Here is a 23,926-nt window from a genome sequence, read left to right as displayed (position 1 = left end):
TTGAGCTCAATTTGACCCCCTTAGAATGCTTCAAAATGCACCAAAATCGGCAGGCAGGTCAAGACGGGTGTAATCTTTGATACCGTGTAAAGACAAATTCCAAATACACCATGTAACACCCCCTTAGCAGTCATTCTTTCTGCCGCAGACGCTTTGAGCCCTACTTTGACCCCCGAAGAATGCTTCAAAACTCACCAAACTCAACAGCCAGGTGAACACTTTGATAAAGTGTAAAAAAAAAATTTTTTAATTAAAATATGCGTAAATAACTTAGAACACATCAGTACTATATGAATTGGATACCATACGCGGTGCCCAGACTGCCGTTAGTACTACATCCAGTTTTCTTTGGGTGGGCAGAGTGTGTCCGTGCCCACCCCTGCCCCCCTCCTGATAACGCTCCTGGCTGAAATAAATAGAGTTAAGTGACATTATTTGCCGGATGACACTTAATGACAGATGTCATTGGCATTCATTAATTCCCATGATAGTGTCATGTCATAATTATGACGGTCTTATGGCAGTCTTATGACACCGCTGTCAAATATAGTGTAACCTATTAACCCAATAATCAACAAATAAGCAGCACCGGACTATAAACCGCGAGATTCAAAATGAGGGTAAAAAGTAGCAGTTCATACTCCGAAAATTACGCTAATTTACAAAATTCGTTTTTCCCCAATTAAATAATAACTCGTCCATAAAGGGTTAAATTCGTTTCACAGGACTGAGGTCTCGCATCAGATCAAGGGTACGTAAATGGCTGTCAATATTCAGCATTAATTATTCTGTTATTGTATAGTATATGTTGCTCCACAGTACTGCGTATTGATTGAGAATTTGAGGTACCACCCCAGTCTTCACAAGTCGTTTTACAACTACAGTATTGTCATTGAGAGAAAACGCAACAATGAAGGCCTGAATTCATCATTCACATCATCCTTTGACGTTCGCGTCGTCAAAAAAACGAGTGCAAGTGGATGTTACGTACAGTACGTCGTGTGCGGCACTTCCGGTCCGTTCGGCGGAGGAGAGGCGTTGTTGTAAGCATCTTCATTCTGGAACAAGACCGACACAATGGGCGATGTACCACTGTATCTAACGAACGTAAATGTGTCCGTCGGACAGAGTGCGGACAAGGAACGGGTCTGTACACGTTCTGGCTTACTTTCCTTTCTCATCTTTATTTTTTAAAAATATATATTCTCGCGGTTTTACCGTGTTGTGTTTGGTGGTTGTGTTGTCACGTGACCCGCTGCGATTAGTTGTAATGTTAAATGTGGGTGTGCTCGAAATATTGAAAAATACTGTAAATGTTTCCTATGTTTATTTTCTGATTTAGAGCCTGAAAGGAACTACAAATGTTGAGAGTGTGGAGCTGCGCGACGTACAGCATCGCAGGGAGAAGACCCCTCGAAGGATAATCCATTTCTCCAGCGGGGAGACTATGGAGGAGTACAGTACAGATGAGGAGGAGGATGAAGACAAGGAGACGGAGAGGAAGGACCTGCTCTCCTCCTCGGTTGATGCGGTGAGGGTGAGCAAGCACACAAAGCACTTTCTTTCACACTGTTTTATACATATACTACGTGGGAAACTGCTGTAATTGCCAATGATGTTTTTTTTGGTGGGAGTAGGGTTGAGTTGTGGGTGTGACTAGGTGAGTGTGAGTGTGTAAGTGGCAATTTACATTGGTGTGACCATATTTTGATTTCCGTAACAGAGGACACTCGGCCCAACCTCAAGATATTTTAATTTTACTCGAAGTTCATTTAAAGATGCCTCGTCACTTTAACATGATCTATTTCTATCCATACATGGATAGAAAATTCAGTTTTATTAAAATATATATACAGTATATATAAATATATATACAGTGGGGAGAACAAGTATTTGATACACTGTCAATGGGAAAACCCATTGGCAGTGTATCAAATACTTGTTCTCCCCACTGTATACACAGTACCCTTCATAATTATTAGATTTATAATAATTGTGTGTTTTTTAGCTTCTAATATTTTTTTTTCTAAATAATATGGGACTTTAATGGAAAAAAAGAGAAAAATCCAACCTTCAATACAAGTGCATTTATTCAGTGGGGGAAAAAATCCCACATAAAGAAATAATTATTTGACATCAAATAATGTGTGTCACAATTATTAGCACCCCTGGTGTTAATACTTTGTACAACCCCCTTTTGCCAACAAAACAGCACCTAATCTTCTCCTATAATGTTTCACAAGATGGGAAAAGACAGAAAGAGGGATCTTCAGCCATTCCTCTTTGCAGAATCTCTCAAAATCATCCAGAGACCTGGGTCCTATCCTCTGTACTCTCCTCTTCAGCTCACCCCACAGGTTTTCAATGGGGTTGAGGTCTGGGGACTGAGATGGCCATGGGAGGAGCTTGATTTTGTGTCTGGTGAACCATTTCTGTGTAGATTTGGCCATATGTTTAGGGTCATTGTCTTGCTGAGAGACCCAGTGATGACCCATCTTCAGCTTTCGGACAGAGGGCAACAGATTTTGATTTAAAATGTCCTGGTATTTCAAAGCATTCATGATGCCATGCACCCTAACAAGGTTCCCAGGGCCTTTGGAAGCGGAACAGCCCCACAGCATCACTGATCCACCCCCATATTTGACAGTGGGTATGCGGTGCTGTCTACACGCCAACAAGCTGTTTGGGAGGCATGCACAGAGAAAACCTTTCCTCACTCAGAATCATAAACACAAATGTCTGGAGTTCGCCAAGCGGTATTGGGGCTTCAACTGAGACCGTGTGCTTTGGTCAGATGAGACCCAAGATTGAGCTTTTTGGCAACACTCTAAGTGGGTCTGGCGTGCCACGAAAGATGCGCATGCTGAAAAGCACCTCATACCCACTGTGAAGTATGGGGGTGGGTCAGTGAAAAAAAATAGCAGAAGCTAAAAAGCACATAATTATTATAAATCCAATAATTATGGAGGGCACTGTATATAACCAAAGATACAAATTCAAATTCTCAGAGGTTACTCAACAGGCTTTATTATTGCTAAAGTAATAGAACAATATTAACGTTGAAAAATAAAAATTAAAAAATAAACTAAAATGAAATTATGATCAAAAAAACTAAACAAAACATAATGCCTATTCTGTATTAGCGAATCATCCTTGATCAAAATACTGGAATAGCTTTCTTTTCAATTCTTTCTGTATGAATAAATAACCTTAAATAATGTTATAAATAATATCTCTTCTGTAGAAAATCCAGCTTTTAAAAAGCTCTGTTCTTTTTCCAGTGAAATAATGTAAATCAAATCATAGCCTCACAACAATACTAATTTAACAATTTAAAAAACTGTCACTTTGGTCTTTTTTTTTTTTTTTTTTTTTTAACACTTTGTTGGACGATGGAACACTGCTACGTCTGTTTTCTCTGTTACTGAACACAGCAGAACAAACCACTGGGGAGGCTCTCTAGGAACCGTCACAGGCAGCACAGTACCGCAAAATTCTGTGCAAAGCGTGAGTCAATTTTAACACACGCATGAAATCGAATGAAAACCGGAAATATTCTTGAATACATAAAACCCCGTCGGATGACCCGGACATGATGTAAAAAGTGGACATATTCGGGAAAAAGAGGACGTTTGGTCACACTAACTTACATTATGCAAACTTTAAATGCATGGTAATTTGTTAACACTTGACAATTAACTCTAATGTTCTGTTATTATTCTGTGTGGTACTGAAAGATTCATACTAACTGTAATTTTCGTACAATAAACAGCTACTTTTTCTCTTGATTTTGAATCTTGCGGTTTATAGTCCAGTGCGGCTTATTTGTTTAATTCTTTAAGTTAATAGGTAACACTTTATTTTAAAGCAGCGTCATAAGACTGTCATAAGAACATCATAATTTTTTACATGATACTGTCATGGGCTCAAATGAATGCTTATGACAGATGTCATTAAGTGTCCTCCAGTGTTCTGAGGAATGGGTATCCCGGTCGAATTGATATCCAAAGCACTACTGATCATGCACACGATAACCACGCCCCCCCAATTTAAAGTGCCTATTGACCACTAAACTCTGTAAGAAATTACGTATTTGCATGAAAGACTACAATAGAATATTGATGATATTGCGAGGTAATAGCGTTAGGATGTTAACGTTGTCGGATAAGCAGTAAACATGTGGGTCGCCTGGGTTTTAATAGTGGTTACTGTTCAAGAAAGAATATTGACATTATAGCGAGAGTATCTAAATTTTTAATATGATATATCTAAATAGACGTGTCAAAACGTAAAGTACATATGTTCAACATTAAGCTGCTATCAACAGTGGGGATACTACGACAAAAGATACACATTCGTCAGAACACTGGCAAATTTTGTCACTCACTCCACTCACTAACCCTAACTCTTCATTAATGCTCATGATAGTGTCATGTCATAATTATGACTGTCTTATGACACCACTGTCAAAAAAGTGTTACCCATTAATAATATCTTTTGGTGTAAATATCCCATAACACAGTGAGGACAGCTGCGGTTTATAATCCGGTGTGGTTTATCTCTGCACAAATGCCATGCGACAAATAATGTGACTCCATTTGGTGATAGCAAGGATGTGATTATTTCATTTTATCATGTCAAACAATTTGCAGAATAATGGTCCTCAACATAACCAGACTTCAGTGCTGTGTCCCACCATTGTTTCAGTTGTGACGAACTTGCTCATGGCTTTTGACTCATGCCTTTTAGCTTTCACAGACAACTGTTTCCATTGTTTTCATGAAAACAATGACGATAACCGTGACCTGAAAGGCATCATGCAATTTGATGACTTGTTATTGTGTGAATCAACCCTTAAAATCTGTAATTTTGTACTCAAATACGGTAAATACATTCAAAATGGAGTATGAATGGATTTGTAATGTATATGTCATTTGCATTGCAGTCAAAGATGACTTGGGGTCCATATTTCTGGTTCCACATGTGGAGAGCTGCAACATCAACCATATCAGGTTTGTTTTTCATATTTATGTTTGCTGTTGTTGACTTTCCAGACTTTAGTTATTTCATACACAGTAATATTGCCAGAAGAGGAATAAAACACTTCAGACTAATATAAGTATTTATTCATGAGATGCTTTTTTGCTGCAGGGTATCATTGTGGAGACAATAGGTTTGTCTCTTTGTGTATTTGTGTTGTCCATTTAACTTAGGCACTTCAGAGATTAACTAATTTATCAGCTGCATCCACCGTTTGGCAATTCCTATAGTATTCTGCACTTTTACTGTCAAATTTTGTGATGCCATCTGTGTTTTGCGAATCATAAAACAGATGAGGCATACTACTGCTGTTTACCTTTTATGTGCTGTGATGGGTATCAATAACCGGTTCAGTCAGGAATGGCCCAGCTAGCAGTATGTCACCTGCATATCAAGTCATTTGATTGTTTTTCATAGGAAGCAACCAAATACAGTGGTACCTCTACTTACGAATTGGTTCTGGAAGTAGTTTATTAACCCTTTAAGGTCTGGGCCTATTTTGTCTGATTTTGCATGCCTTTGAAGTTGCCTTTATATTTCAAAGAAAGAATTGTTTACGATGGCCTGGTTTGGTCCCTTTTTTTGTGACACCTTGAACTTTATGTCCAAACTGTTGTTTCCTTCACTAACCAATTATAAATCATCATTTTGGGCCCAAAAAGACCAAAAATTCCAAAATCGTTTTGTCAAAATTTTTAATATTGATGTCCAATTGACAACCAAACATGCGTAACGAACCGTTTTGAAACTTTGTAATATTTATTCAACATGTTAGGATGAACATTCAACCAAAAAAATTTAGAATAAATAGTCTTATATTTGACAATTCAACATAAACAACAGTTATAGCCATAGGCGTTTTTTGCCTTTATACATGCTCTAGTCAAAACAGGTTATATACAGCAGACCAAACAGTGAAGAACAGTGAAAAAATATATACCATCTAACACAAAAAGTGTTTAGAGGCCATCTCTTTATGAGTTTAGGTATTGCGGCCCATCACCTGATGAAAACTATGTACACACAATCAAGCTTCTTGAACACACATTTATACACACAAATTGAGAAGACTGATTGTGGGAAAAAAAAATATATATATATAACATTGGGAAAAAAAGTATTTTCAAAAATATTTACAATAAACAAGTTACATTTTTGTCAGGCTTGCCACTCCGAAAAGCAGTTTCGTCCTGGAATTAGACACAGGGCTACATCACACAGCTCACACTTCCATGGGGTGTCGGTCCTCTTTCCACCCTTCCATTTTCATTTCACTTTACTTTCATTGTCACTATAAATGTACATGAAAAAAAGTCAGTATTTATGAAAATAATAAAGTATAAAATAAAAATATATACAGCAATAAATAATAATGGAAATCTATATGTATGACAATAGAAAGAATACCATAGCTGAATATGTGCTACATCCCTAATCTTCATATAGAAAGAAGAACACCACAAATTATACATTCCTGCCTGGGATACCCACAGTGCACGTACAACTTTGATCTGATATGCACATTTTATTATTATATACACAAACACACACTTATATTGCATCAAAATTAACTTTGTCTTGCAATATCAAAAGAAACTTCTTCAGCATAAAAAAAAAAAAAAAAGAGTGAGTTGGCTTACCTCTGCTCGTCGATGGCGTCACCCACGTGTTCAAATCCGTCACTATCTTCACTCGAGGACTCTTCCGAAGAAGACGATGATGACGAATTTGGACCATCCTCTTCCTCAAGTTGATCAAAAAGCACAAATGCTTGCGCTAAATTTAGTTTTCCGTTCATTGTCAAAGTCACACAAATCGCTGCTCGATCGAAACGGCCATCGCTCGCCACCTCGCTGCTTCAGAACACTCCTCCCTCTCGTTCGGTAGAACCTCGCACGGCAGTTATATATATATATTTTTTTTTTTAAAACGCATTTTGTGCTTCCACTGTGACTTCGAAAGGGTTCGTTTGATTTGTGTTTTTTTCATGGAGCTTCCGTTTTGAAAAAGGACTAGAAATGATGGAAATATAGACATAAACAAATGATCCATGCAGCATTTTAATGTTTTTTTTAGAGGACAATAAAACTATAAAACTTAAATGACAATATCTCACGTTCTAGTTGGTCGATTGACTTCACATAATAACGAGAGTAAACCGCAACTTCCGCACTTTAAAACGAGACCAACCAACGGCATGTGGGTGACGTAATTAAAACGTGAGGGGGCTTCAAAGACGACGTGCGCTGAGGACGCGCCGGCGCGTCCTTCGACTCTCAAGGGTTAAACTGAAAATTCCCGAAGTAGAGACATGTTTTCCATGTAAATGTCCTAATCCGTTCCATGCCCCCCAAAATTCAGACATAAATGTTTTATAAAGCATCAAAGCATGTCACAAATACATGCTACAATTAGATTATCGCACAATAAAATTAAAATGAGACTTCTGCAAAAACAAGGAATAAAGAATAAAAGTTAATACACCTACTGAAGCGAATAGCGTCCTGTCCCATATTTACTGTTTGACTGTTTGTACTGTATTATTCGCACACATCCAATATAAAACAAATGGCATTTAAATCATACTTTAAGAAAGCAAGTAGAATACAGTCCCTGACAAAAGTCTAGTCGCTTATCCATTTTGTGTAAACAATTGCTAATAACCCGACTTTTAATTTTTCATTTGGTTTCAGAAATGGCTCATATGAAAGCTAAGACCTTCCCAAATGATGTTGAATGTACAAAAATATATTTGTTTCACTGAAAAAAGATGTATCATTTAATGAAGACATAAAGGTCAAATTTTGGCAAGACAAAAGTTTTGTCACCTACAGAAAGTAGTGTGAAAATTGAACAAAAATGTACTTCAAATATGTTGCATAACGAATTAAGTTGTGTTGCTGTGAGATCTAATTTTGTACGACTTCCATGGGCTTGAAGAACTGCATCCATGCGGTTCGTCAAGGATTCATACAATTTATTGATGAAGTCATCAGGAACATCAAAGAAAGCAGTCTTCCATGCCTCCCAGAGTTCATCAACATTCTTGGGTTTTGTCTTCCATACTTCCTCTTTCATCCTACCCCAGACATGCTCAATGATGTTCATGGCTGGTGAGTGGACAGGCCAGTCCTGGAGGATCTTGATCTTCTTTGCCTTGAGTAACTTTGAGTTAGAGATTGAAGTATGCGATGGAGCACCATCCTGCTGCAGAATTTGTCCCTTTTTATGGTTAGGAATGTAAGAGGCAGCTAAGATTTGTTGATATTTCAGTCTATTTATGTTGCCTTCCACCCTGCAGATCTCTCGCACACCCCCAAACTGGATGTAACCCCAGACCATGATTTATCCACCACCAAACTTCACTGTTTTCTGTGTGTAGGTCTCCAGCAATATATGTGGCGACAGTGGTGTAATTCAGTGGAAGATTCATCTGATAAATCCACCTTTTGCCACTTTTCCAGCGTCCAGCCTTTTGACAGGCTGTGGACCTTGGCAAATGCCACACGTTTTTTTAATTGTCTGCACCCTGAGAGATCTGCAGGGTGGAAGGCAACATAAATAGTCTGAAATATCAACAAATTTTCACTGCCTCTTACATTCCTAACCATAAAAAGTGACAAATTCTGCAGCAGGATGGTGCTCCATCGCATACTTCGAATCTCTACCCAACAATGGCGGGACTCCTGTCTTGCCACAAGGAACGCCTGATAACAAGAAGACTCCACGGCTGAGAATTTGGAGACTCAGCGCTCCTTTTGCGCTGAGACTGACAAAATCTGTTTGCCTTCGCAACAGTGACGCACGGACTCATCGGCCCAACCTGCAGCGGAAAATTACCCTAAATAACACCCAAACACACCCTTCTCCCAGAGCTCATCCCGCCTCACCAGAGCCTTTAAAAGACTGAAATCTTTAGCTAGTCCAATCTTTTCTTGGGAACATTTTTGTGTACTTGTTGTTTGTCGACCCTGGAGCCAGCTTTCCTCGTCTGGGTCTCTTGGCTGTTTTGCCTTGCTGTCTGATTGCTGTCGACTTGGAATAAATGGTCAACTTATGTTTCGAAGCCTTTCCCAGCTTTTAAAATGGAGTCAGTACAATTGGTTAAAACTAAGGTGAGCGCGCGGAGTTTGGCCTTTTGGCCGGGTTGTTGAGTTGTGCCGGTCCGGGTCGTTGGGATTGCACTAGCGCAGTTCCGGCGGTTTTGCTGGCTTGATTCCAGCAATCTGGCTAGAAGGTCAAATTGCAACAATACGGAAAGCTGTCGGAACACCTCATGGCCAGAGGGGCAAATAAAGAGGACGCTTGGATACAAGCATACACATGCAGTAGAGGCCCCTCTTAGCCAATTGGATGCCAGGCAATAGCCAATGGTAGAGCAGCTGTAATTGTGTGACGTTCGGTAAACTCTGGGAGCTGCAAGTAGCAGTCAATACAGTATTTTTCCCTTTGTGAAAGTTATTTCATAACAAGATTTTTTTTTTTTTCCCGTCCAGTCGTATCCTAACCTGAAAATTCTGTATGTAGAGATGTTCGTAAGTCAAGGTTCCACTGTAATTTCAAATGTGTTAACATCTTTTTGTGAATTGAAAACAAAAAAGGTCAGGCCAAATTGTACCTTCGTTTGATAAAGATTACAATATGCCACTTTTAAAAGTATTTAAAAGTGTAATTGTATGACTGGTAAGACACTATTACACAGTGGAAATGTGAATTCTTGTCTCAAAGGATCCCTGATGATACCACAAAGTGGAAATTACAAGAATTCCAATCAAATTCTAAGTTGTAATGTTGTTTTTTTGCTGATTAGTGCCAGTGTAACTAAAGTCTCACAAATATTTTTCCCCATTGTTGTCTTCCAGCATGTGATTACTTGGGGGAGAGGATGGCCTCCTTCTTTGGGATAACTTCAGCCAAATATCAGTACGCCATTGATGAATACTACAAAATAAAGAAAGAGGTCAATATTGCAAACACTTCCAGTCCAAGCACTACTTTGTTATTTCTAAAATGTGCTGTTTTTTTGTGTACCACTGATCAGAGGGAGGAGAAGAGGGAGAACCGACTGTCTGAAGAGGCCGAACATTCCTTTGACCAGTCACATTCTCAAGAAGCACCAATTACCAAGACAGAGCTTTCTTCAACTGCTGATGTCACCTACCAGATCCAAAATGAAACTCCTTCAAGCACTATGGTAGTCCCTGCTATTGTCACGGCGACTTAACCATGCACAATTAGTAATGTCTACTTGAAAGGGACAATTGTATTGTTCACACAACAACCTTCTACAGTATGTATGACATACACAATTCAAATGGATCACAGGAAAGCGTGCTTTTTTTTTTTTTTTTTTTAAACAATGGAATGATTGTCTCATGGCAAAAAAATGATCTAATACATTAATTCCTAAAGTTTTAGTGACTTTACATTTCAATGTATTGAAAAGGGATTTGCAGTAATTTCTTCAGCATGCTTCTTTACTAAAAGTACGCAATGTGGGGGTGACATAATACAACAAACGAGATTAAGAGAATCTGTCAGCATTAAATGTTTACTGGTAACTAGTGATAATGAAAAATGTATACCCGCATTCCAATCCATATGTATTGATTTAAAATTACAAATTTAAATGCTTAGCCAGGCTCAAGTTGACGGCTCCTCGGTGGAAATTTTAAAAAACAAAATGTCACCGAAACAAACATTCACAATTCGAACATTTGAAAAAATGTAATTTGTGATTTATTGTACAAAATACAGTGGTAACTCTACTTACAACATCGATTCTGGAAGTCGTCTCAAGACACGTTTTACTTGTAAATGCCCCAATCCGTTCCAAACACTACACCACATTAAATTTTATAATTGGGGTAAAACCGGAATAAAACAGCCAAACACATTTGAATCATTCCCTATACCTACTGTAACTGTACCGTTGATACATGTAATGAAGTAGATAATAGAACAAAATGTACAGGAAAAAAAGAAAATATATATATCTTACCTTTTGAGTGAGGCAATGTCCTCTTTCACAAGATCAGTGGTGCCTATTACCGACCTCACTCTTTGTGACACAAAAACACGAGCCATGTGCTCATTTGCGCAGACGTCGACCGGCGATAGCAACAATAACACCGTCGCGCCTGTGCACGTCATCATGCTGTGACGCCCAAATTGAAACATTGTCAACAATAGGTGAATAAGAGACCAGCATACTGAAAGGGATGGGATGGGAAAGATTTAGACCAATGGGGCGGCAGGATCTTATGGCGCGACATTTAAAAGCGGAAAGCAGGAAGTACAAACGCATCTTTATAGTATTGTATAGTATTTCTGCCTCTCGTAACCTGAAATTTATTTCTTAACAAAAGGCAATATCTTCCCGTTTAAACAAGTGCTGTCAAATTTATCACGTTAACGGGCGGTAATTAAATTTTTTAAATTAATCACGTTAAAATTTTTGACGAATTTAACGCATGCGCCGAATGACCCGCTCATGCATTGCCTCAGATTACAATTGCCACGTTTACATGGAGCCAAATATTCCAATTACAATCGGAATATTTGTTCAAACCGAATAAATGTGTTCCATATAAACACCTCATTCGGAATGAACAGGCCCAAACCGAATGGAATTTCATTCCGATTCACAGGGGTGGAAGATTCCTTTTCCCAGACCGATTAGAAGTAAAATTATATCATGTAAACAGGGAAGCGGAATGGTGTCTGGTTGCGTTCTTTCTGCACATGCTCCGTACTGACTTGGTGACGTCACTTTGTGACGTAAGTAACGTCACTTGCAACATGGCTTCCAAGCACAGCGCACGTAATTGGAGTCCGGCGGAAAGATTGTATTTAATTCAAACTTTAAAAGAATTGAATATAATTGCTCGCTTAGACGGGCGTAAAACGAGGAACAGTGAACTATTTAAAAAAGTTCACGAGAGGTTACACGAAGCCGGAATAGACCGGAGCGTTGACCAGATTAGAAACCGGTGGAAAACCGGCTACTACAAGGCAAAAGAGCAAAACAGCAGAAGCGGATACGACCCCACAAACACAACAAGTGGGTTAAAGTTAAAACAGCAGCACTCCGACGATCGATCTCCATGTTTTGCAACGTGACGCTTTGTTTTGATTAATCTGCGCATGTCAGACGGCAGTTGTCAAACGTCCTTTCGGAATAAAGGCAGTCACATGTAAATGCTGGATCGGAATAGATGAAGTGACATGTAAACAGCTGATCTGAAATTTCCATTCAGAATGATTTGAATCGGTATGAATAAAAGTCAGCATGTAAACGTGGCTAATGACACACTTGAGAGTTAAGAGGCAGAGAAAGGTGTCTTGTTTTGTGCTTTTTCTTAACAAAGTTATACCATACGCGACGTGCTGGCACTTTGTTTCTTTATCAGCACATTCAGCTTCAACATCAACACAGCTTACGGCTCTCGGCAGGCCGTAACTCTTAACTCACTCCTGCATCATGTGAGTGAAGAACATTGGCGCCGCGTGCACTTCAGGGTGCCTCGGATAATTGTATATCAGAATATTACAAAAGGCGAGTGGACACAGATGTTCATTGGACCGCGGCATTTATTGGCATAAGCTTCGTCAACTCCTTCACAACAAACATAAGAATCATTTAGTGAAAGCACAACAAAAATAATATCTCTAAAAAAAAAAAATGTTCACAAAAAGAAAAGCGCTTCAATCTGTATAAATGAGGCCCTATTCTCACACAGTTAAACAACATTGCAAAGAGAACTGGCATTCCCAATCAAAATAGGTATGCAAAATACACATAAAACTCACTCAGACTTTGGTCAAACTCTATTCAAACATTTCGTTTAGTTCAACAAATACACTGGATGGCAATATTTAGTCACAATATACAAACTATCAGAGGTCTCTTACGTTGTGACAAAACACACTATTTGGCTTGATTTCTAAGTTAATTTAAAACTCGCCATTGACACATTGTGGTGTATTTCAATAACTACCTTACGTGGTTAAAGACACTGTGGAAGAACGGCAGGGAGCCCATGTGACGTCCCGCTCGGTGACGTCAATAATGGCGAGCTACTAGTTTATTTTTTTCATTGAAAATTTTACAAATTTTATTAAAAGGAAAAATAAGAGGGGTTTCAATATAAAATTTGTATAACTTGTACTAACATCTATCTATTAAGAACTTCAAGTCTTTCTATCCGTGGATCCCTTTAACAGAAAGAATGTTAATAATGTTAAGGCCATCTTGTGGATTTATTGTTATAATAAACAAATACAGTACGTATGTACAGTATGTTGAATGTATATATCCCTCTTGTCTCTTATCTTTCCATTCCAACAATAATTTACAGAAAAATATGGCATAGAGATTGTTTGAGTTGCGATTAATTACGATTAATTAATTTTTAAACTGTGATTAACTCGATTAAAAATTTTAATCGTTTGACAGCCCTAGTTTAAACGTGTCATAACCTGAAAATAACGTTTGTAGAGGAACCACTGTACAGTACCGTCCACTCGCCATTTTGCGCACAGCAAATTAAAAGAAAATTTGGCAACGCTAATTTTTACCACCTTAACCAAATTGGCAAAGGGGCGCAAAGTTTACCGCATCTAAAGTCCTGCCCAAGTTAAACTGAGCATGCCTATTCTTTAAAAAAACAAAAATCTTTTTGCGTAGTGTGAATTTAACAAGGGGTTGTATTAGTCACTGTAATTTCCATAATCTTAACATTTTTTCACTTTAACAAATTCACCATTGTTATTGTGCCTTTTCTGGAGATGTCTTTCTTCAGGCTTCTTATTGCCTAAAATAGTTTTGATATTAATTGTTGTGGTCACACTCTTTCTTTGAAATGTTAAAAGATCTTTTTTAAAACGCTGATGTATTTGTAGTTACAGCATTGAGAAATATTTAAGACAATAGGATTGTGATAGTTTGAGCATTTTACCTCTTTCCAATCACAGGCTTACCACAATGGATATCTTGTTTTGACTTGTATGGTTCGGTTAAGATGTTCTGAAGATTTTTATGTAGGTTGTATGTTGTGTGAGTAATCTCAACTACTGTAAGAGCCATAACACATTTTTCTGATAATTTCCTCCACGTGCTCTATTAGAGGAGTTCCAAAAAATCGATGATTACATGCATCGCATATAACATGTGGCGATTCGATTACGATTCATAAATGTTCAAAAACGATGATTTTCCCACATAACTTTATGACAGCCGCTCGTAGCGGAACGAAATTCAAGACACGTCAGCCGCCCGGACACCTTTAACGGTTGCACGCTCAACGTTACAATGGATGCTGCCTGTAACTGAGTGAGATATTTACTCCTTATCAAAAGACTGGAAAATAAATTTGTGTATGAGACAGGCAGGCAAAGAAGCAGTCGCGCTTCTGTGTGAACAGTTATTTTTTAGAGCGAGAGGGGAAGAGAGATAGTTCGTTGCTAAGACCCGTGTGCGTCTATAAGAGGTGAGTACATGAACCCTCTTATTCTGTTTAGCCTTTATTGTTGTTGTTTTTGAGGTGTTAATTAGCTAATTAGCTAATTCGCTAACGTGTATTTCATATGCAGAACGTGTAAAACCATGATTAAGTACAGCAGTAACACTACAAACATGCGAAATAGTACAGAAATCTGCGGTAGCAAAGTCTATTGGTTAAAAGAAGTCTTATTTCTAAAGTCACTTTGTTTCCAGAAAATGTGGAATTCAAAGTACTCCCTTTAAAATGGTTAATGTTTTTTCACCTTCTTGTGAAAATAAATAAATAAAAAAGCAGCTTAATGGCAGCTTTTTGTTGTATGGGCATGTTTCCATAGTTCCTGTTGAATCATTAGGACATCTTAAATAAATAATGGACAAAAATGTGTCTACTTTATTAATTAGTAATGTACGATGCATCGATAATAGTGATCATCGTCAATACCGTGATCATCGTACAAGAATCGAATCGAAGCCCCCTGAATCGTAATCGAAACAAATTGTGGGCTGCCTAAGATGGCACACCCATATGCTCTATGTTAGATCTCTCACATTTTGTAGATCGGTTAATGAAAATCAGGACCCAATTTATCTAGAGCTACAGTGCCTTGCAAAAGTATTCGGCCCCCTTGAACCTTGCAACCTTTCGCCACATTTCAGGCTTCAAACATAAAGATATAAAATTTTAATTTTTTGTCAAGAATCAACAACAAGTGGGACACAATCGTGAAGTGGAACAAAATTTATTGGATAATTTAAACTTTTTTAACAAATAAACTGAAAAGTGGGGCGTGCAATATTATTCGGCCCACCTGCGTTAATACTTTGTAGCGCCACCTTTTGCTCCAATTACAGCTGCAAGTCGCTTGGGGTATGTTTCTATCAGTTTTGCACATCGAGAGACTGACATTCTTCCCCATTCTTCCTTGCAAAACAGCTCGAGCTCAGTGAGGTTGGATGGAGAGTGTTTGTAAACAGCAGTCTTCAGCTCTTTCCACAGATTATCGATTGGATTCAGGTCTGGACTTTGACTTGGCCATTCTAACACCTGGATACGTTTATTTTTGAACCATTCCATTGTAGATTTGGCTTTATGTTTTGGATCATTGTCCTGTTGGAAGATAAATCTCCGTCCCAGTCTCAGGTCTTGTGCAGATACCAACAGGTTTTCTTCCAGAATGTTCCTGTATTTGGCTGCATCCATCTTTCCGTCAATTTTAACCATCTTCCCTGTCCCTGCTGAAGAAAAGCAGGCCCAAACCATGATGCTGCCACCACCATGTTTGACAGTGGGGATGGTGTGTTCAGGGTGATGAGCTGTGTTGCTTTTACGCCAAACATATCGTTTTGCATTGTGGCCAAAAAGTTCAATTTTGGTTTCATCTGACCAGAGCACCTTCTTCCACATGTTTGGTGTGTCTCCCAGGTGGCTTGTGGCAAACTTTATAAACGAGACTTTTTATGGATATCTTTGAGAAATGGCTTTCTTCTTGCCACTGTTCCGTAAAGGCCAGATATGTGCAGTGTACGACTGATTGTTGTCCTATGGACAGACTCTCCCACCTCAGCTGTAGATCTCCACAGTTCATCCAGAGTGATCATGGGCCTCTTGGCTGCATCTCTGATCAGTTTTCTCCTTGTTTGAGAAGAAAGTTTGGAAGGACGGCCGGGTCTTGGTAGATTTGCAGTGGTCTGATGCTCCTTCCATTTCAATATGATGGCTTGCACAGTGCTCCTTGAGATGTTTAAAGCTTGTGAAATCTTTTTGTATCCAAATCCGGCTTTAAACTTCTCCACAACAGTATCTCGGACCTGCCTGGTGTGTTCCTTGGTTTTCATAATGCTCTCTGCGCTTTAAAGAGCATACGACACCAGAAAAAAAGTCTTAAATGGCATTATTATGTGAATTAGAATCATATTTTGAGACGATTCGACCATATACAACAATTTAGCAAAGCGCAGATGACGAGAAATTAGTCTTTTAATCTGCCGGTTAGCCACGCCTACAATTATAGGGCTTTAGCGTCCCCAACAGGTGGATGACGTCAGCGGTAGACTAGGCTCATCGGTTTTACTATTCAGCCCATTGAGGGGGAATTTTTCAGAACGAGGAAAATGAGACGAAGAGAGCTGCAAAATGTCATTGTTTCAGTCTCTCTACTCCCAATATTTTTACAGGATATTCTTTTTATCCAAGTATTTTCCCCAATAGCTATATAAATGGCTTGAGAAGGACCAGTCAGCCCGTCGAGGGGGAACTATTCACAATGAGGAAAACGCGACGAAGAGAGCGGCAAAATGTCATTGTTTCTGTCTCTTTACTTCAATATTTTTACAGGATATTCTTTTTATCCAAGTATTTTTCCCCAATAGCTATATAAATGGCTTGAGAAGGACCAGTCAGCCCGTCGAGGGGGAACTATTCACAATGAGGAAAACGCAACGAAGAGAGCGGCAAAATGTCATTGTTTCTGTCTCTTTACTTCAATATTTTTACAGGATATTCTTTTTACCCAAGTACTTTCCCCAATTGCTAAATAAATGGCATGGTCATGACAAATAACTTGTGCTAAATGGAATATAAAATAATAAAAATCCATTTATTCAAGACGACATGGCAAAATTACTCCATAATGGTCAAAACAGTCGACTTTACCTTTACTGTCACACCTGCCGAACGATATTTTATGACACCTAAATCGGACATATGTCATTTCCCTTCCCCGGCTTCGGAGAATGTAAACAGACCAGAAGGAGTGACAGCTAGCCGACATGCTAACCCGAACCGAGGGATGTTTCAAAGTCTTCGAAGTGGAAAATCACACATAACTAGCCTGGATTATTTGACATGACGACCCGGTTGTCGAGTTTCTTTGCGGATCGGCAAACCGCCCGGCGGAGAGCAATTTACAGTTCGTTCCCTGGAGGAGGGTGGCTGGAATTGTTGTGTAGCTAACGCGCTAACAGCTAACTGCTAATGAGCGTGAGGATAGCTTTTTACATGCCTATCAATGATCAAACGTAAGTAGTCCTTTATTTAAAGGAATTTTATAGTGTTTACTTTGTAATCACTGTATTCGTATTTGACATAATACAAAACAAGATGTTTACTCACTTCCTTGTAAGTCCAATGGTCCCACAGTAAATATCCACGGTGAATGGGAACCTTTTGAAACTCCAAAAAGGCGCATACGCCTCTCCCGCATACAGAATGATTTTTCTGCAGCCGTTTGGCTGGCGTGATGCAAAAAATAAAAGTATTAATCCGCAAAATCAGCTGAATCCTTCGTCCTCATACACAACAGTACACTGTAGCGTGAAGAGGACGTCTTCTACCGTACACGTCACAGCGCCCTCCTCCTCAATGCGAGACCGAAGCCGGAAGTCACTCATTTTCCTGGCGCGGGATTCAAAAAACTAAATAAATATAGCGATCGCTTCCACACACATCCAAGCGGTCCATATCATTCAGGAGCATAAAATACCACGTGTATTATGAAATAAACATGCTTTTTCGTGTCACAAGCACTTTAAACAGAACCCTGAGACTATCACAGAGCAGGTGCATTTATACGGAGACTTGATTACACACAGGTGGATTCTATTTATCATCATCGGTCATTTAGGACAACATCGGATCATTCAGAGATCCTCACTGAACTTCTGGAGTGAGTTTGCTGTACTGAAAGTAAAGGGGCCGAATAATATTGCACGCCCCACTTTTCAGTTTTTTATTTGTTAAAAAAGTTTAAATTATCCAATAAATGTTGTTCCACTTCACGATTGTGTCCCACTTGTTGTTGATTCTTGACAAAAAAATTAAATTTCATATCTTTATGTTTGAAGCCTGAAATGTGGCGAAAGGTTGCAAGATTCGAGGGGGCCGAATACTTTTGCAAGGCACTGTATCTTTAATTTACAAATGTGACATTTTACACATTCTATTTATCTACGTAATGGATTAATGTTTTTAAACTTGGCATGACTCAATTCACTCACGAGAAACATCCATTGCTAAAATCAACTCTGGAGAGACCAAAACTTGAAATAGATTGTCAAATGTTCCTCCAGTGTGCCTTTAATGGACCAGACACTGGGCCTGAATCCCTACTTTAATGCAATGTGGTGCCAATTCTGGATGTACTGTAAACACGACAAATGAGAGCTGACATTATTTTCATTTTAACAGATGTTGTATGAAGAAAATTTCTCAGCAAGTACTGTAGATCATCATAGAACACACATTCACCTCTGTTTTCTGTTTGTGTTGCACCGACAGTCTGTATGAAATCAGAGTATATTGTTCAGCACATATACCCATCACATGACTATTGACTGATAAAATGACTTACTTTTTTTGTGCGTATCTTTTAACTATTCACCAAATCAACTATACAAATTGAACAACAGTGACTTTTTACAAGCCAGCGAGTGTGATTCACTGTAAAACCGGCCTTCAACTGTTGCCAGGGAATTGTTACAAAAGTTCGTCTGATGACGCGTGGCATGAACAGTTTAGTTAGTTTTTGTAACATTTTCGTATTTATGTATTTTCAGCTCTAAATTTCCCACTTAGGGTAATATGTTTGAGACAAATGAACATTATTCATTGAAGAAAATGAAAAATGGTCCATTTTTATCGCTCTCTTCTTTTTTCCAGAGCTGTATTCTACTGATACGATACTTTATTTAGCCATTTTATATTTTCAGAACACCGGAATAAAGAGCTAATAAAAAAGTCATCTCATGTTTGGAGTTTGACTTTCATGAAACTTTGTGGGTTGCTCTCTCTTGCCCTGATGGATGAATCAAAATGCTACAGCAGATTAAGTAATGTGATTGTGATTGGAAACAAAAGAGTCTGTGTCACGCTTTTCAGAGTCCCCCACTGTACTCGATACATAGTGTCACCATTCTGAGATCAGAGTAGTAAACCAGGCAAGAGGATTCTCTCCAGCCACTTGTTGAGCAACTGCAAATCTGATTAGATTTAAAACATAACAATCACAATGATTTATTTAGACAAGGGTGAGGGCTTTTAATTTTTTTTTTTTTTTAAACAGCAAAACCCTATCTATATATTTTATAGGGGAGAGCACGCGAGAGCAGAATGACAGACGCCATGACTTTAATGAGATCAACAACTCCATGTAGCATGTATCACTGAGTGTCAAGACACGGCTCGATTTTATGGGTGAAACATGGTAATATAACAAGGGTCGCGATGTTGAAATCGCAGACATCAAGGAGTGGTCGAGATTTTCTGTTTCATATATTTACCCTATTAATTTTTTTTTTTTTAATTTTTCTTTCTTTGGATCCATTATTTATCATCTAACACAGGATTCACTAAATCCGGACCTCGGTGCCACTTTTCCTGTCGTGTTTTCCATGTCTCTCTCCCCTAACACACCTGAATCAAATTATTATGTCATCAGCAACCTCTCCAGAAGCCTGATAATGATCCTGATTATTTTGATTCAGGTGTGTTGGAGGAGGGAGACATGGAAAACACGACAGGAAAAGTGGCACCGAGGTCTGGATTTAGTGAACCCTGATCTAACATATCGAAGAAAATGCAACAGTAACAAAAAAATACAATTAAGCGATAGGTATGAGGTAAATATCCGTGACTTTTTTTACTGACACCATTTTTTTCATTGTGACGTAATTTGTTTAAAAGTTTAAAATATGCGAGTGAATTTTTATTTATTTTTTTAACGAAATATTAGACATCAATTAATGATTCTAAGATATTTTGAATAATGAAAATAAATTACCTTTGTTTTATGCCTGGGTTGAAACAAAAGCGGTCGCGCGATGTCTGTAAACAGGAGTTTCCAGGGTAAAACGGACAAATTAAAAATAGTTCGGGGGCTTAATGCGCGATGAATCTGCTATGGCAGCATATAGACATATTGTTCTATCAAACACAACAGTTGTTTTGGCTTAAAATACAGCAGTTTCTTTTAAAGAGGCGTGCAAGGGCAGAAACTGCTTTTTCAGTCTTGTCTGTTTTCCGCGCTATAGAATTATGATAAGTACACTTCTGCAAAACATTGTGTATTTTTCAGTATTAAAGGAAAAAAGTAATATAGATTGACTTACAAGAAAGTATAACTTTATTAACATTGTTTTGTTTGTAACCAGTTTTGTTTTCGTCAATGATGACTATAAAATATTTCGTCGACGAACAATTTTTTCATGATGATGATGAGACGATAACGAGCTAAAAACGTGTCTTCGGAGACTAAAACATAACGAAACGAATACCAGTTTTCGTTTGACGAGACGAGAACGAGACGAAAATGTGCCATAGTTTTCGTCACATGTTCACAATGTGTGACATTTTATGTGTAGTTAGCCTGCATCGTAGCAATGTCTGGTAGTGTCACTAAAGTGAAGTACTGCGCGACCCCCAACTCACCAGTGTGATCTCCAGTCTCCCCATTGGTTGTGTTATGAAACACGCACAGTAAAATGTGTTTTCTTAATTTGGCAAGAGTGTATATGCAATGTTGCTTTAGCCTTTAAAGGTCAGTGTGAAGTGATGATCACACACTAAATAACTCATGGTGTTAGTATAGCATTTCCTAGCTAATGCTAACGTCGAGTGTCCTCTTAAACTCTCAGACAACTGTTTTTTTTTTTTTTTTCCATAGTTTTTACCGTCAGACTGGTAGAATTATTTAAAATACTGTTTTCCTGCTGACTGTATTATCACCAATTTTGTGATATATTTGTTAATGCTTGTACAACCCCTAGCAAAAAGTATGTAATCACCAGTCTCGGACGAGCACTCACTCAGACATGTTATCATGTAGAACAAACTCTGATTAAAAAACCTTGAAAAAATAATGAATTAGTTCAAAAGTGCAACTCTTTAGCATTCAGAAACACTAAAAGAAATTAATAAAAAAACATTGTGGTGGTCAGTAAATGTTACTTTATAGAGCAAGTGCAGGGAAATATATATGGAATCACTCCATTCTGAGGGGGAAAAAAATATGGAATCATGAGAAACAAACAAAGAAATAACAATCAAAACACAACTCTAGTATTTAGTAGCACCACCTCTGGCTTTTATGACAGCTTGCAGTCTCTGAGGCATGGACTTGATGAGTATTCTTCATTAATTTGGTGCCAACTCTCTTAGATTGCAGTCGCCAGATCATCCTTGCAAGTCGGAGCCTTGCTGTGGACCATTTTTTTCAATTTCCACCACAGGTTTTCAATAGGGTTGAGGTCTGGGATATTTGCAGGCCATGACATTGACTGAATGAGTCTTTCTCCAAAGGATGCATTTACAGTTTTAGCTCTGTGGCATGATGCATTGTCATCTTGGAAAATGACATATTTTCAATTTGAATTGATAAGAAAGCTGTCTAAAATTTCAACGTAAACTTGTGCATATATTGAAGATTTAACCACAGCCATACCCCCAGTGCCTTTGCCTGACATGCAGCCCCATATCATAAAGGACTGAGGGAATTTTTATTTTTACTTCAAGGCAAGGCAAGGCAAATTTATTTATATAGCACAATTCAACATAAGGCAATTCAAAGTGCTTGACTTCAGGCAGTCATCTATGTAAATCTCACTGGAACAGCACCAAACCAAAGTTCCAGCATCATCACCTTGTCAAGAGTCAAGAATATGCAATGGACAAGGTGATGATGCTGGACTACAGTTTTTGTCAACAAAAACTAGACGAAGACGTAGAATTTTTAAAAATGTGTGGCATTTGCCAAGGCCCACAGCCTGTCAAAAGGATGGGCGCTGGAAAAGTGGCAAAAGGTGGATTTTTCTTATGAATCTTCTATTGAATTACCCCACAATTGCCGCAAATATTGTAGGAGACCTACTGGAGCCCGCATGGATCCGAGATTCACTCAGAAAACTGAAGTTTGGTGGTTGCAAAATCATGGTCTGGTTACATCCAGTATGGGGGTGTGCGAGAGAGCTGCAGGGTGGAAGGCAACATAGTCTGAAATATCAACAAATGGTAGCTGCCTCTTACATTCCTAACCATGAAAAGGGACAAATTCTGCAGCAGGATGGTGCTCCATCGCATACTTCAATCAAGATCGTCCAGGACTGGCCAGCCCAGTCACCAGACATGAACATCATTGAGCATGTCTGCGGTAGGATGAAAGAGGAAGCATGGAAGATGAAACCCAAGAATGTTGATGAACTCTGGGAGGCATGCAAGACTGCTTTCTTTGATGTTCCTGATGACTTCATCAATAAATTGTATGAATCCCTGCCGAACCACATGGATGCAGTCCTTCAAGCCCATGGAAGTCATACAAAATAATAAATTTGGATCTCACAGTACCACAACTTAATTCGCTTATGTTATGCAACATATTTTTGTATTTGAAGTACATTTTTTGTTCAGTTTTCACACTACTTTCTGTAGGCGACAAAACTTTTGTCTTGCCAAAATTTGACCTTTAAGTCTTCATTAAATGATAAATCTTTTTTCAGTGAAACAAATATATATTTGTTTTTACATTCAACATCATTTGGGAAGGTCTTAGCTTTCATATGAGCCATTTTTGAAACCAATTGAGTAATTAAAAGTCAGATTATTAGCAATTGTTTCTACAAAATGGATAAGCGACAATACTTTTGTCAGGGACTGTAGAATGAAGAAAAACGTATCGACTAGTGTAGCAGAGTAAGAGTAGCATTTCTTCACAAATATACTCATGTAAAAGTAAAAAGTATGGCTTTGTAAAACTAATCTGAGAAGTACATTTTTATCAGTGTTACTCTGATGAATGTGATGGAGTAAACCACCCACTCTGGTTGTCTATTGCTAAATCTACTGCACGTTGTATTGACCAGGGACCAGTCTAGGGTGAGGCTGCTGAAACAGGCCTTTGCTTCCCACAATCCTGAATAGAATAATTTGTATAGAAATTGGATGGATGTATAATTCAGTAATTGCAATATCATCTGTGTGAAAGCAATTTCTTTTTGCCGCAGGTCGTTCCGGCAGTGCCATGATGCGACAGCTCATCTGCACGCCAGCCTGAGTGTAAAATCGACCCGTAATGCAGCCAGGGCACATTTAGCAGGCATCTCTCTGATGACATCACTGACGGACAGACATTACCACCCACTGACAATCTGTGCACACAAAGTCATGCAATACTGCTGATTAGTCATGGTGCCATCACTGATAGAACTTTTTAATGTTAGAAAATACAAAACAGCTCAAAGCTGGATTAGTGGAATGCATAATTGTGGAATCTTTTTAATCTTTTTTCAAATTTCAAACATTTTCCTGTTTGTTTAAAAAAAACACTTTACTAGTTTTCTATTCATTTGATTTTGTACAAATTAAACATGGAAATGCTGTCTGACTAGAAAACA

At 38.4% G+C, this 23,926-nt stretch overlaps 1 protein-coding gene across 3 annotated transcripts; it reads left to right on the top strand.

Moving 5' to 3' along the window:
• Positions 1-751: 751 nt before the first annotated feature.
• On the top strand, positions 752-23,926 carry LOC130907483 (protein FAM177A1-like). Of its 3 annotated transcripts, XM_057822630.1 has the most exons (6): positions 754-1,146; positions 1,343-1,537; positions 4,946-5,012; positions 9,903-10,000; positions 10,082-10,234; positions 23,537-23,926. In XM_057822630.1, the coding sequence occupies exons 1-6, from the start codon at positions 1,078-1,080 to the stop codon at positions 23,555-23,557; spliced, it is 603 nt and encodes a 200-aa protein (XP_057678613.1). In that variant the 5' UTR covers positions 754-1,077; the 3' UTR covers positions 23,558-23,926. The 3 variants fall into 3 exon arrangements, with proteins under 3 accessions (XP_057678612.1, XP_057678613.1, XP_057678611.1); XM_057822629.1 differs by lacking the exon at positions 23,537-23,926 and having other exon boundaries at positions 752-1,146; positions 1,343-1,531; positions 10,082-18,363; XM_057822628.1 differs by lacking the exon at positions 23,537-23,926 and having other exon boundaries at positions 755-1,146; positions 10,082-18,363.

The sequence above is a fragment of the Corythoichthys intestinalis genome, chromosome 19 (assembly GCF_030265065.1).
Source record: "Corythoichthys intestinalis isolate RoL2023-P3 chromosome 19, ASM3026506v1, whole genome shotgun sequence".
In the NCBI taxonomy this organism is placed as follows: Eukaryota; Metazoa; Chordata; class Actinopteri; order Syngnathiformes; family Syngnathidae; genus Corythoichthys; species Corythoichthys intestinalis.
This window is presented reverse-complemented; position numbering and strand designations above follow the sequence as displayed.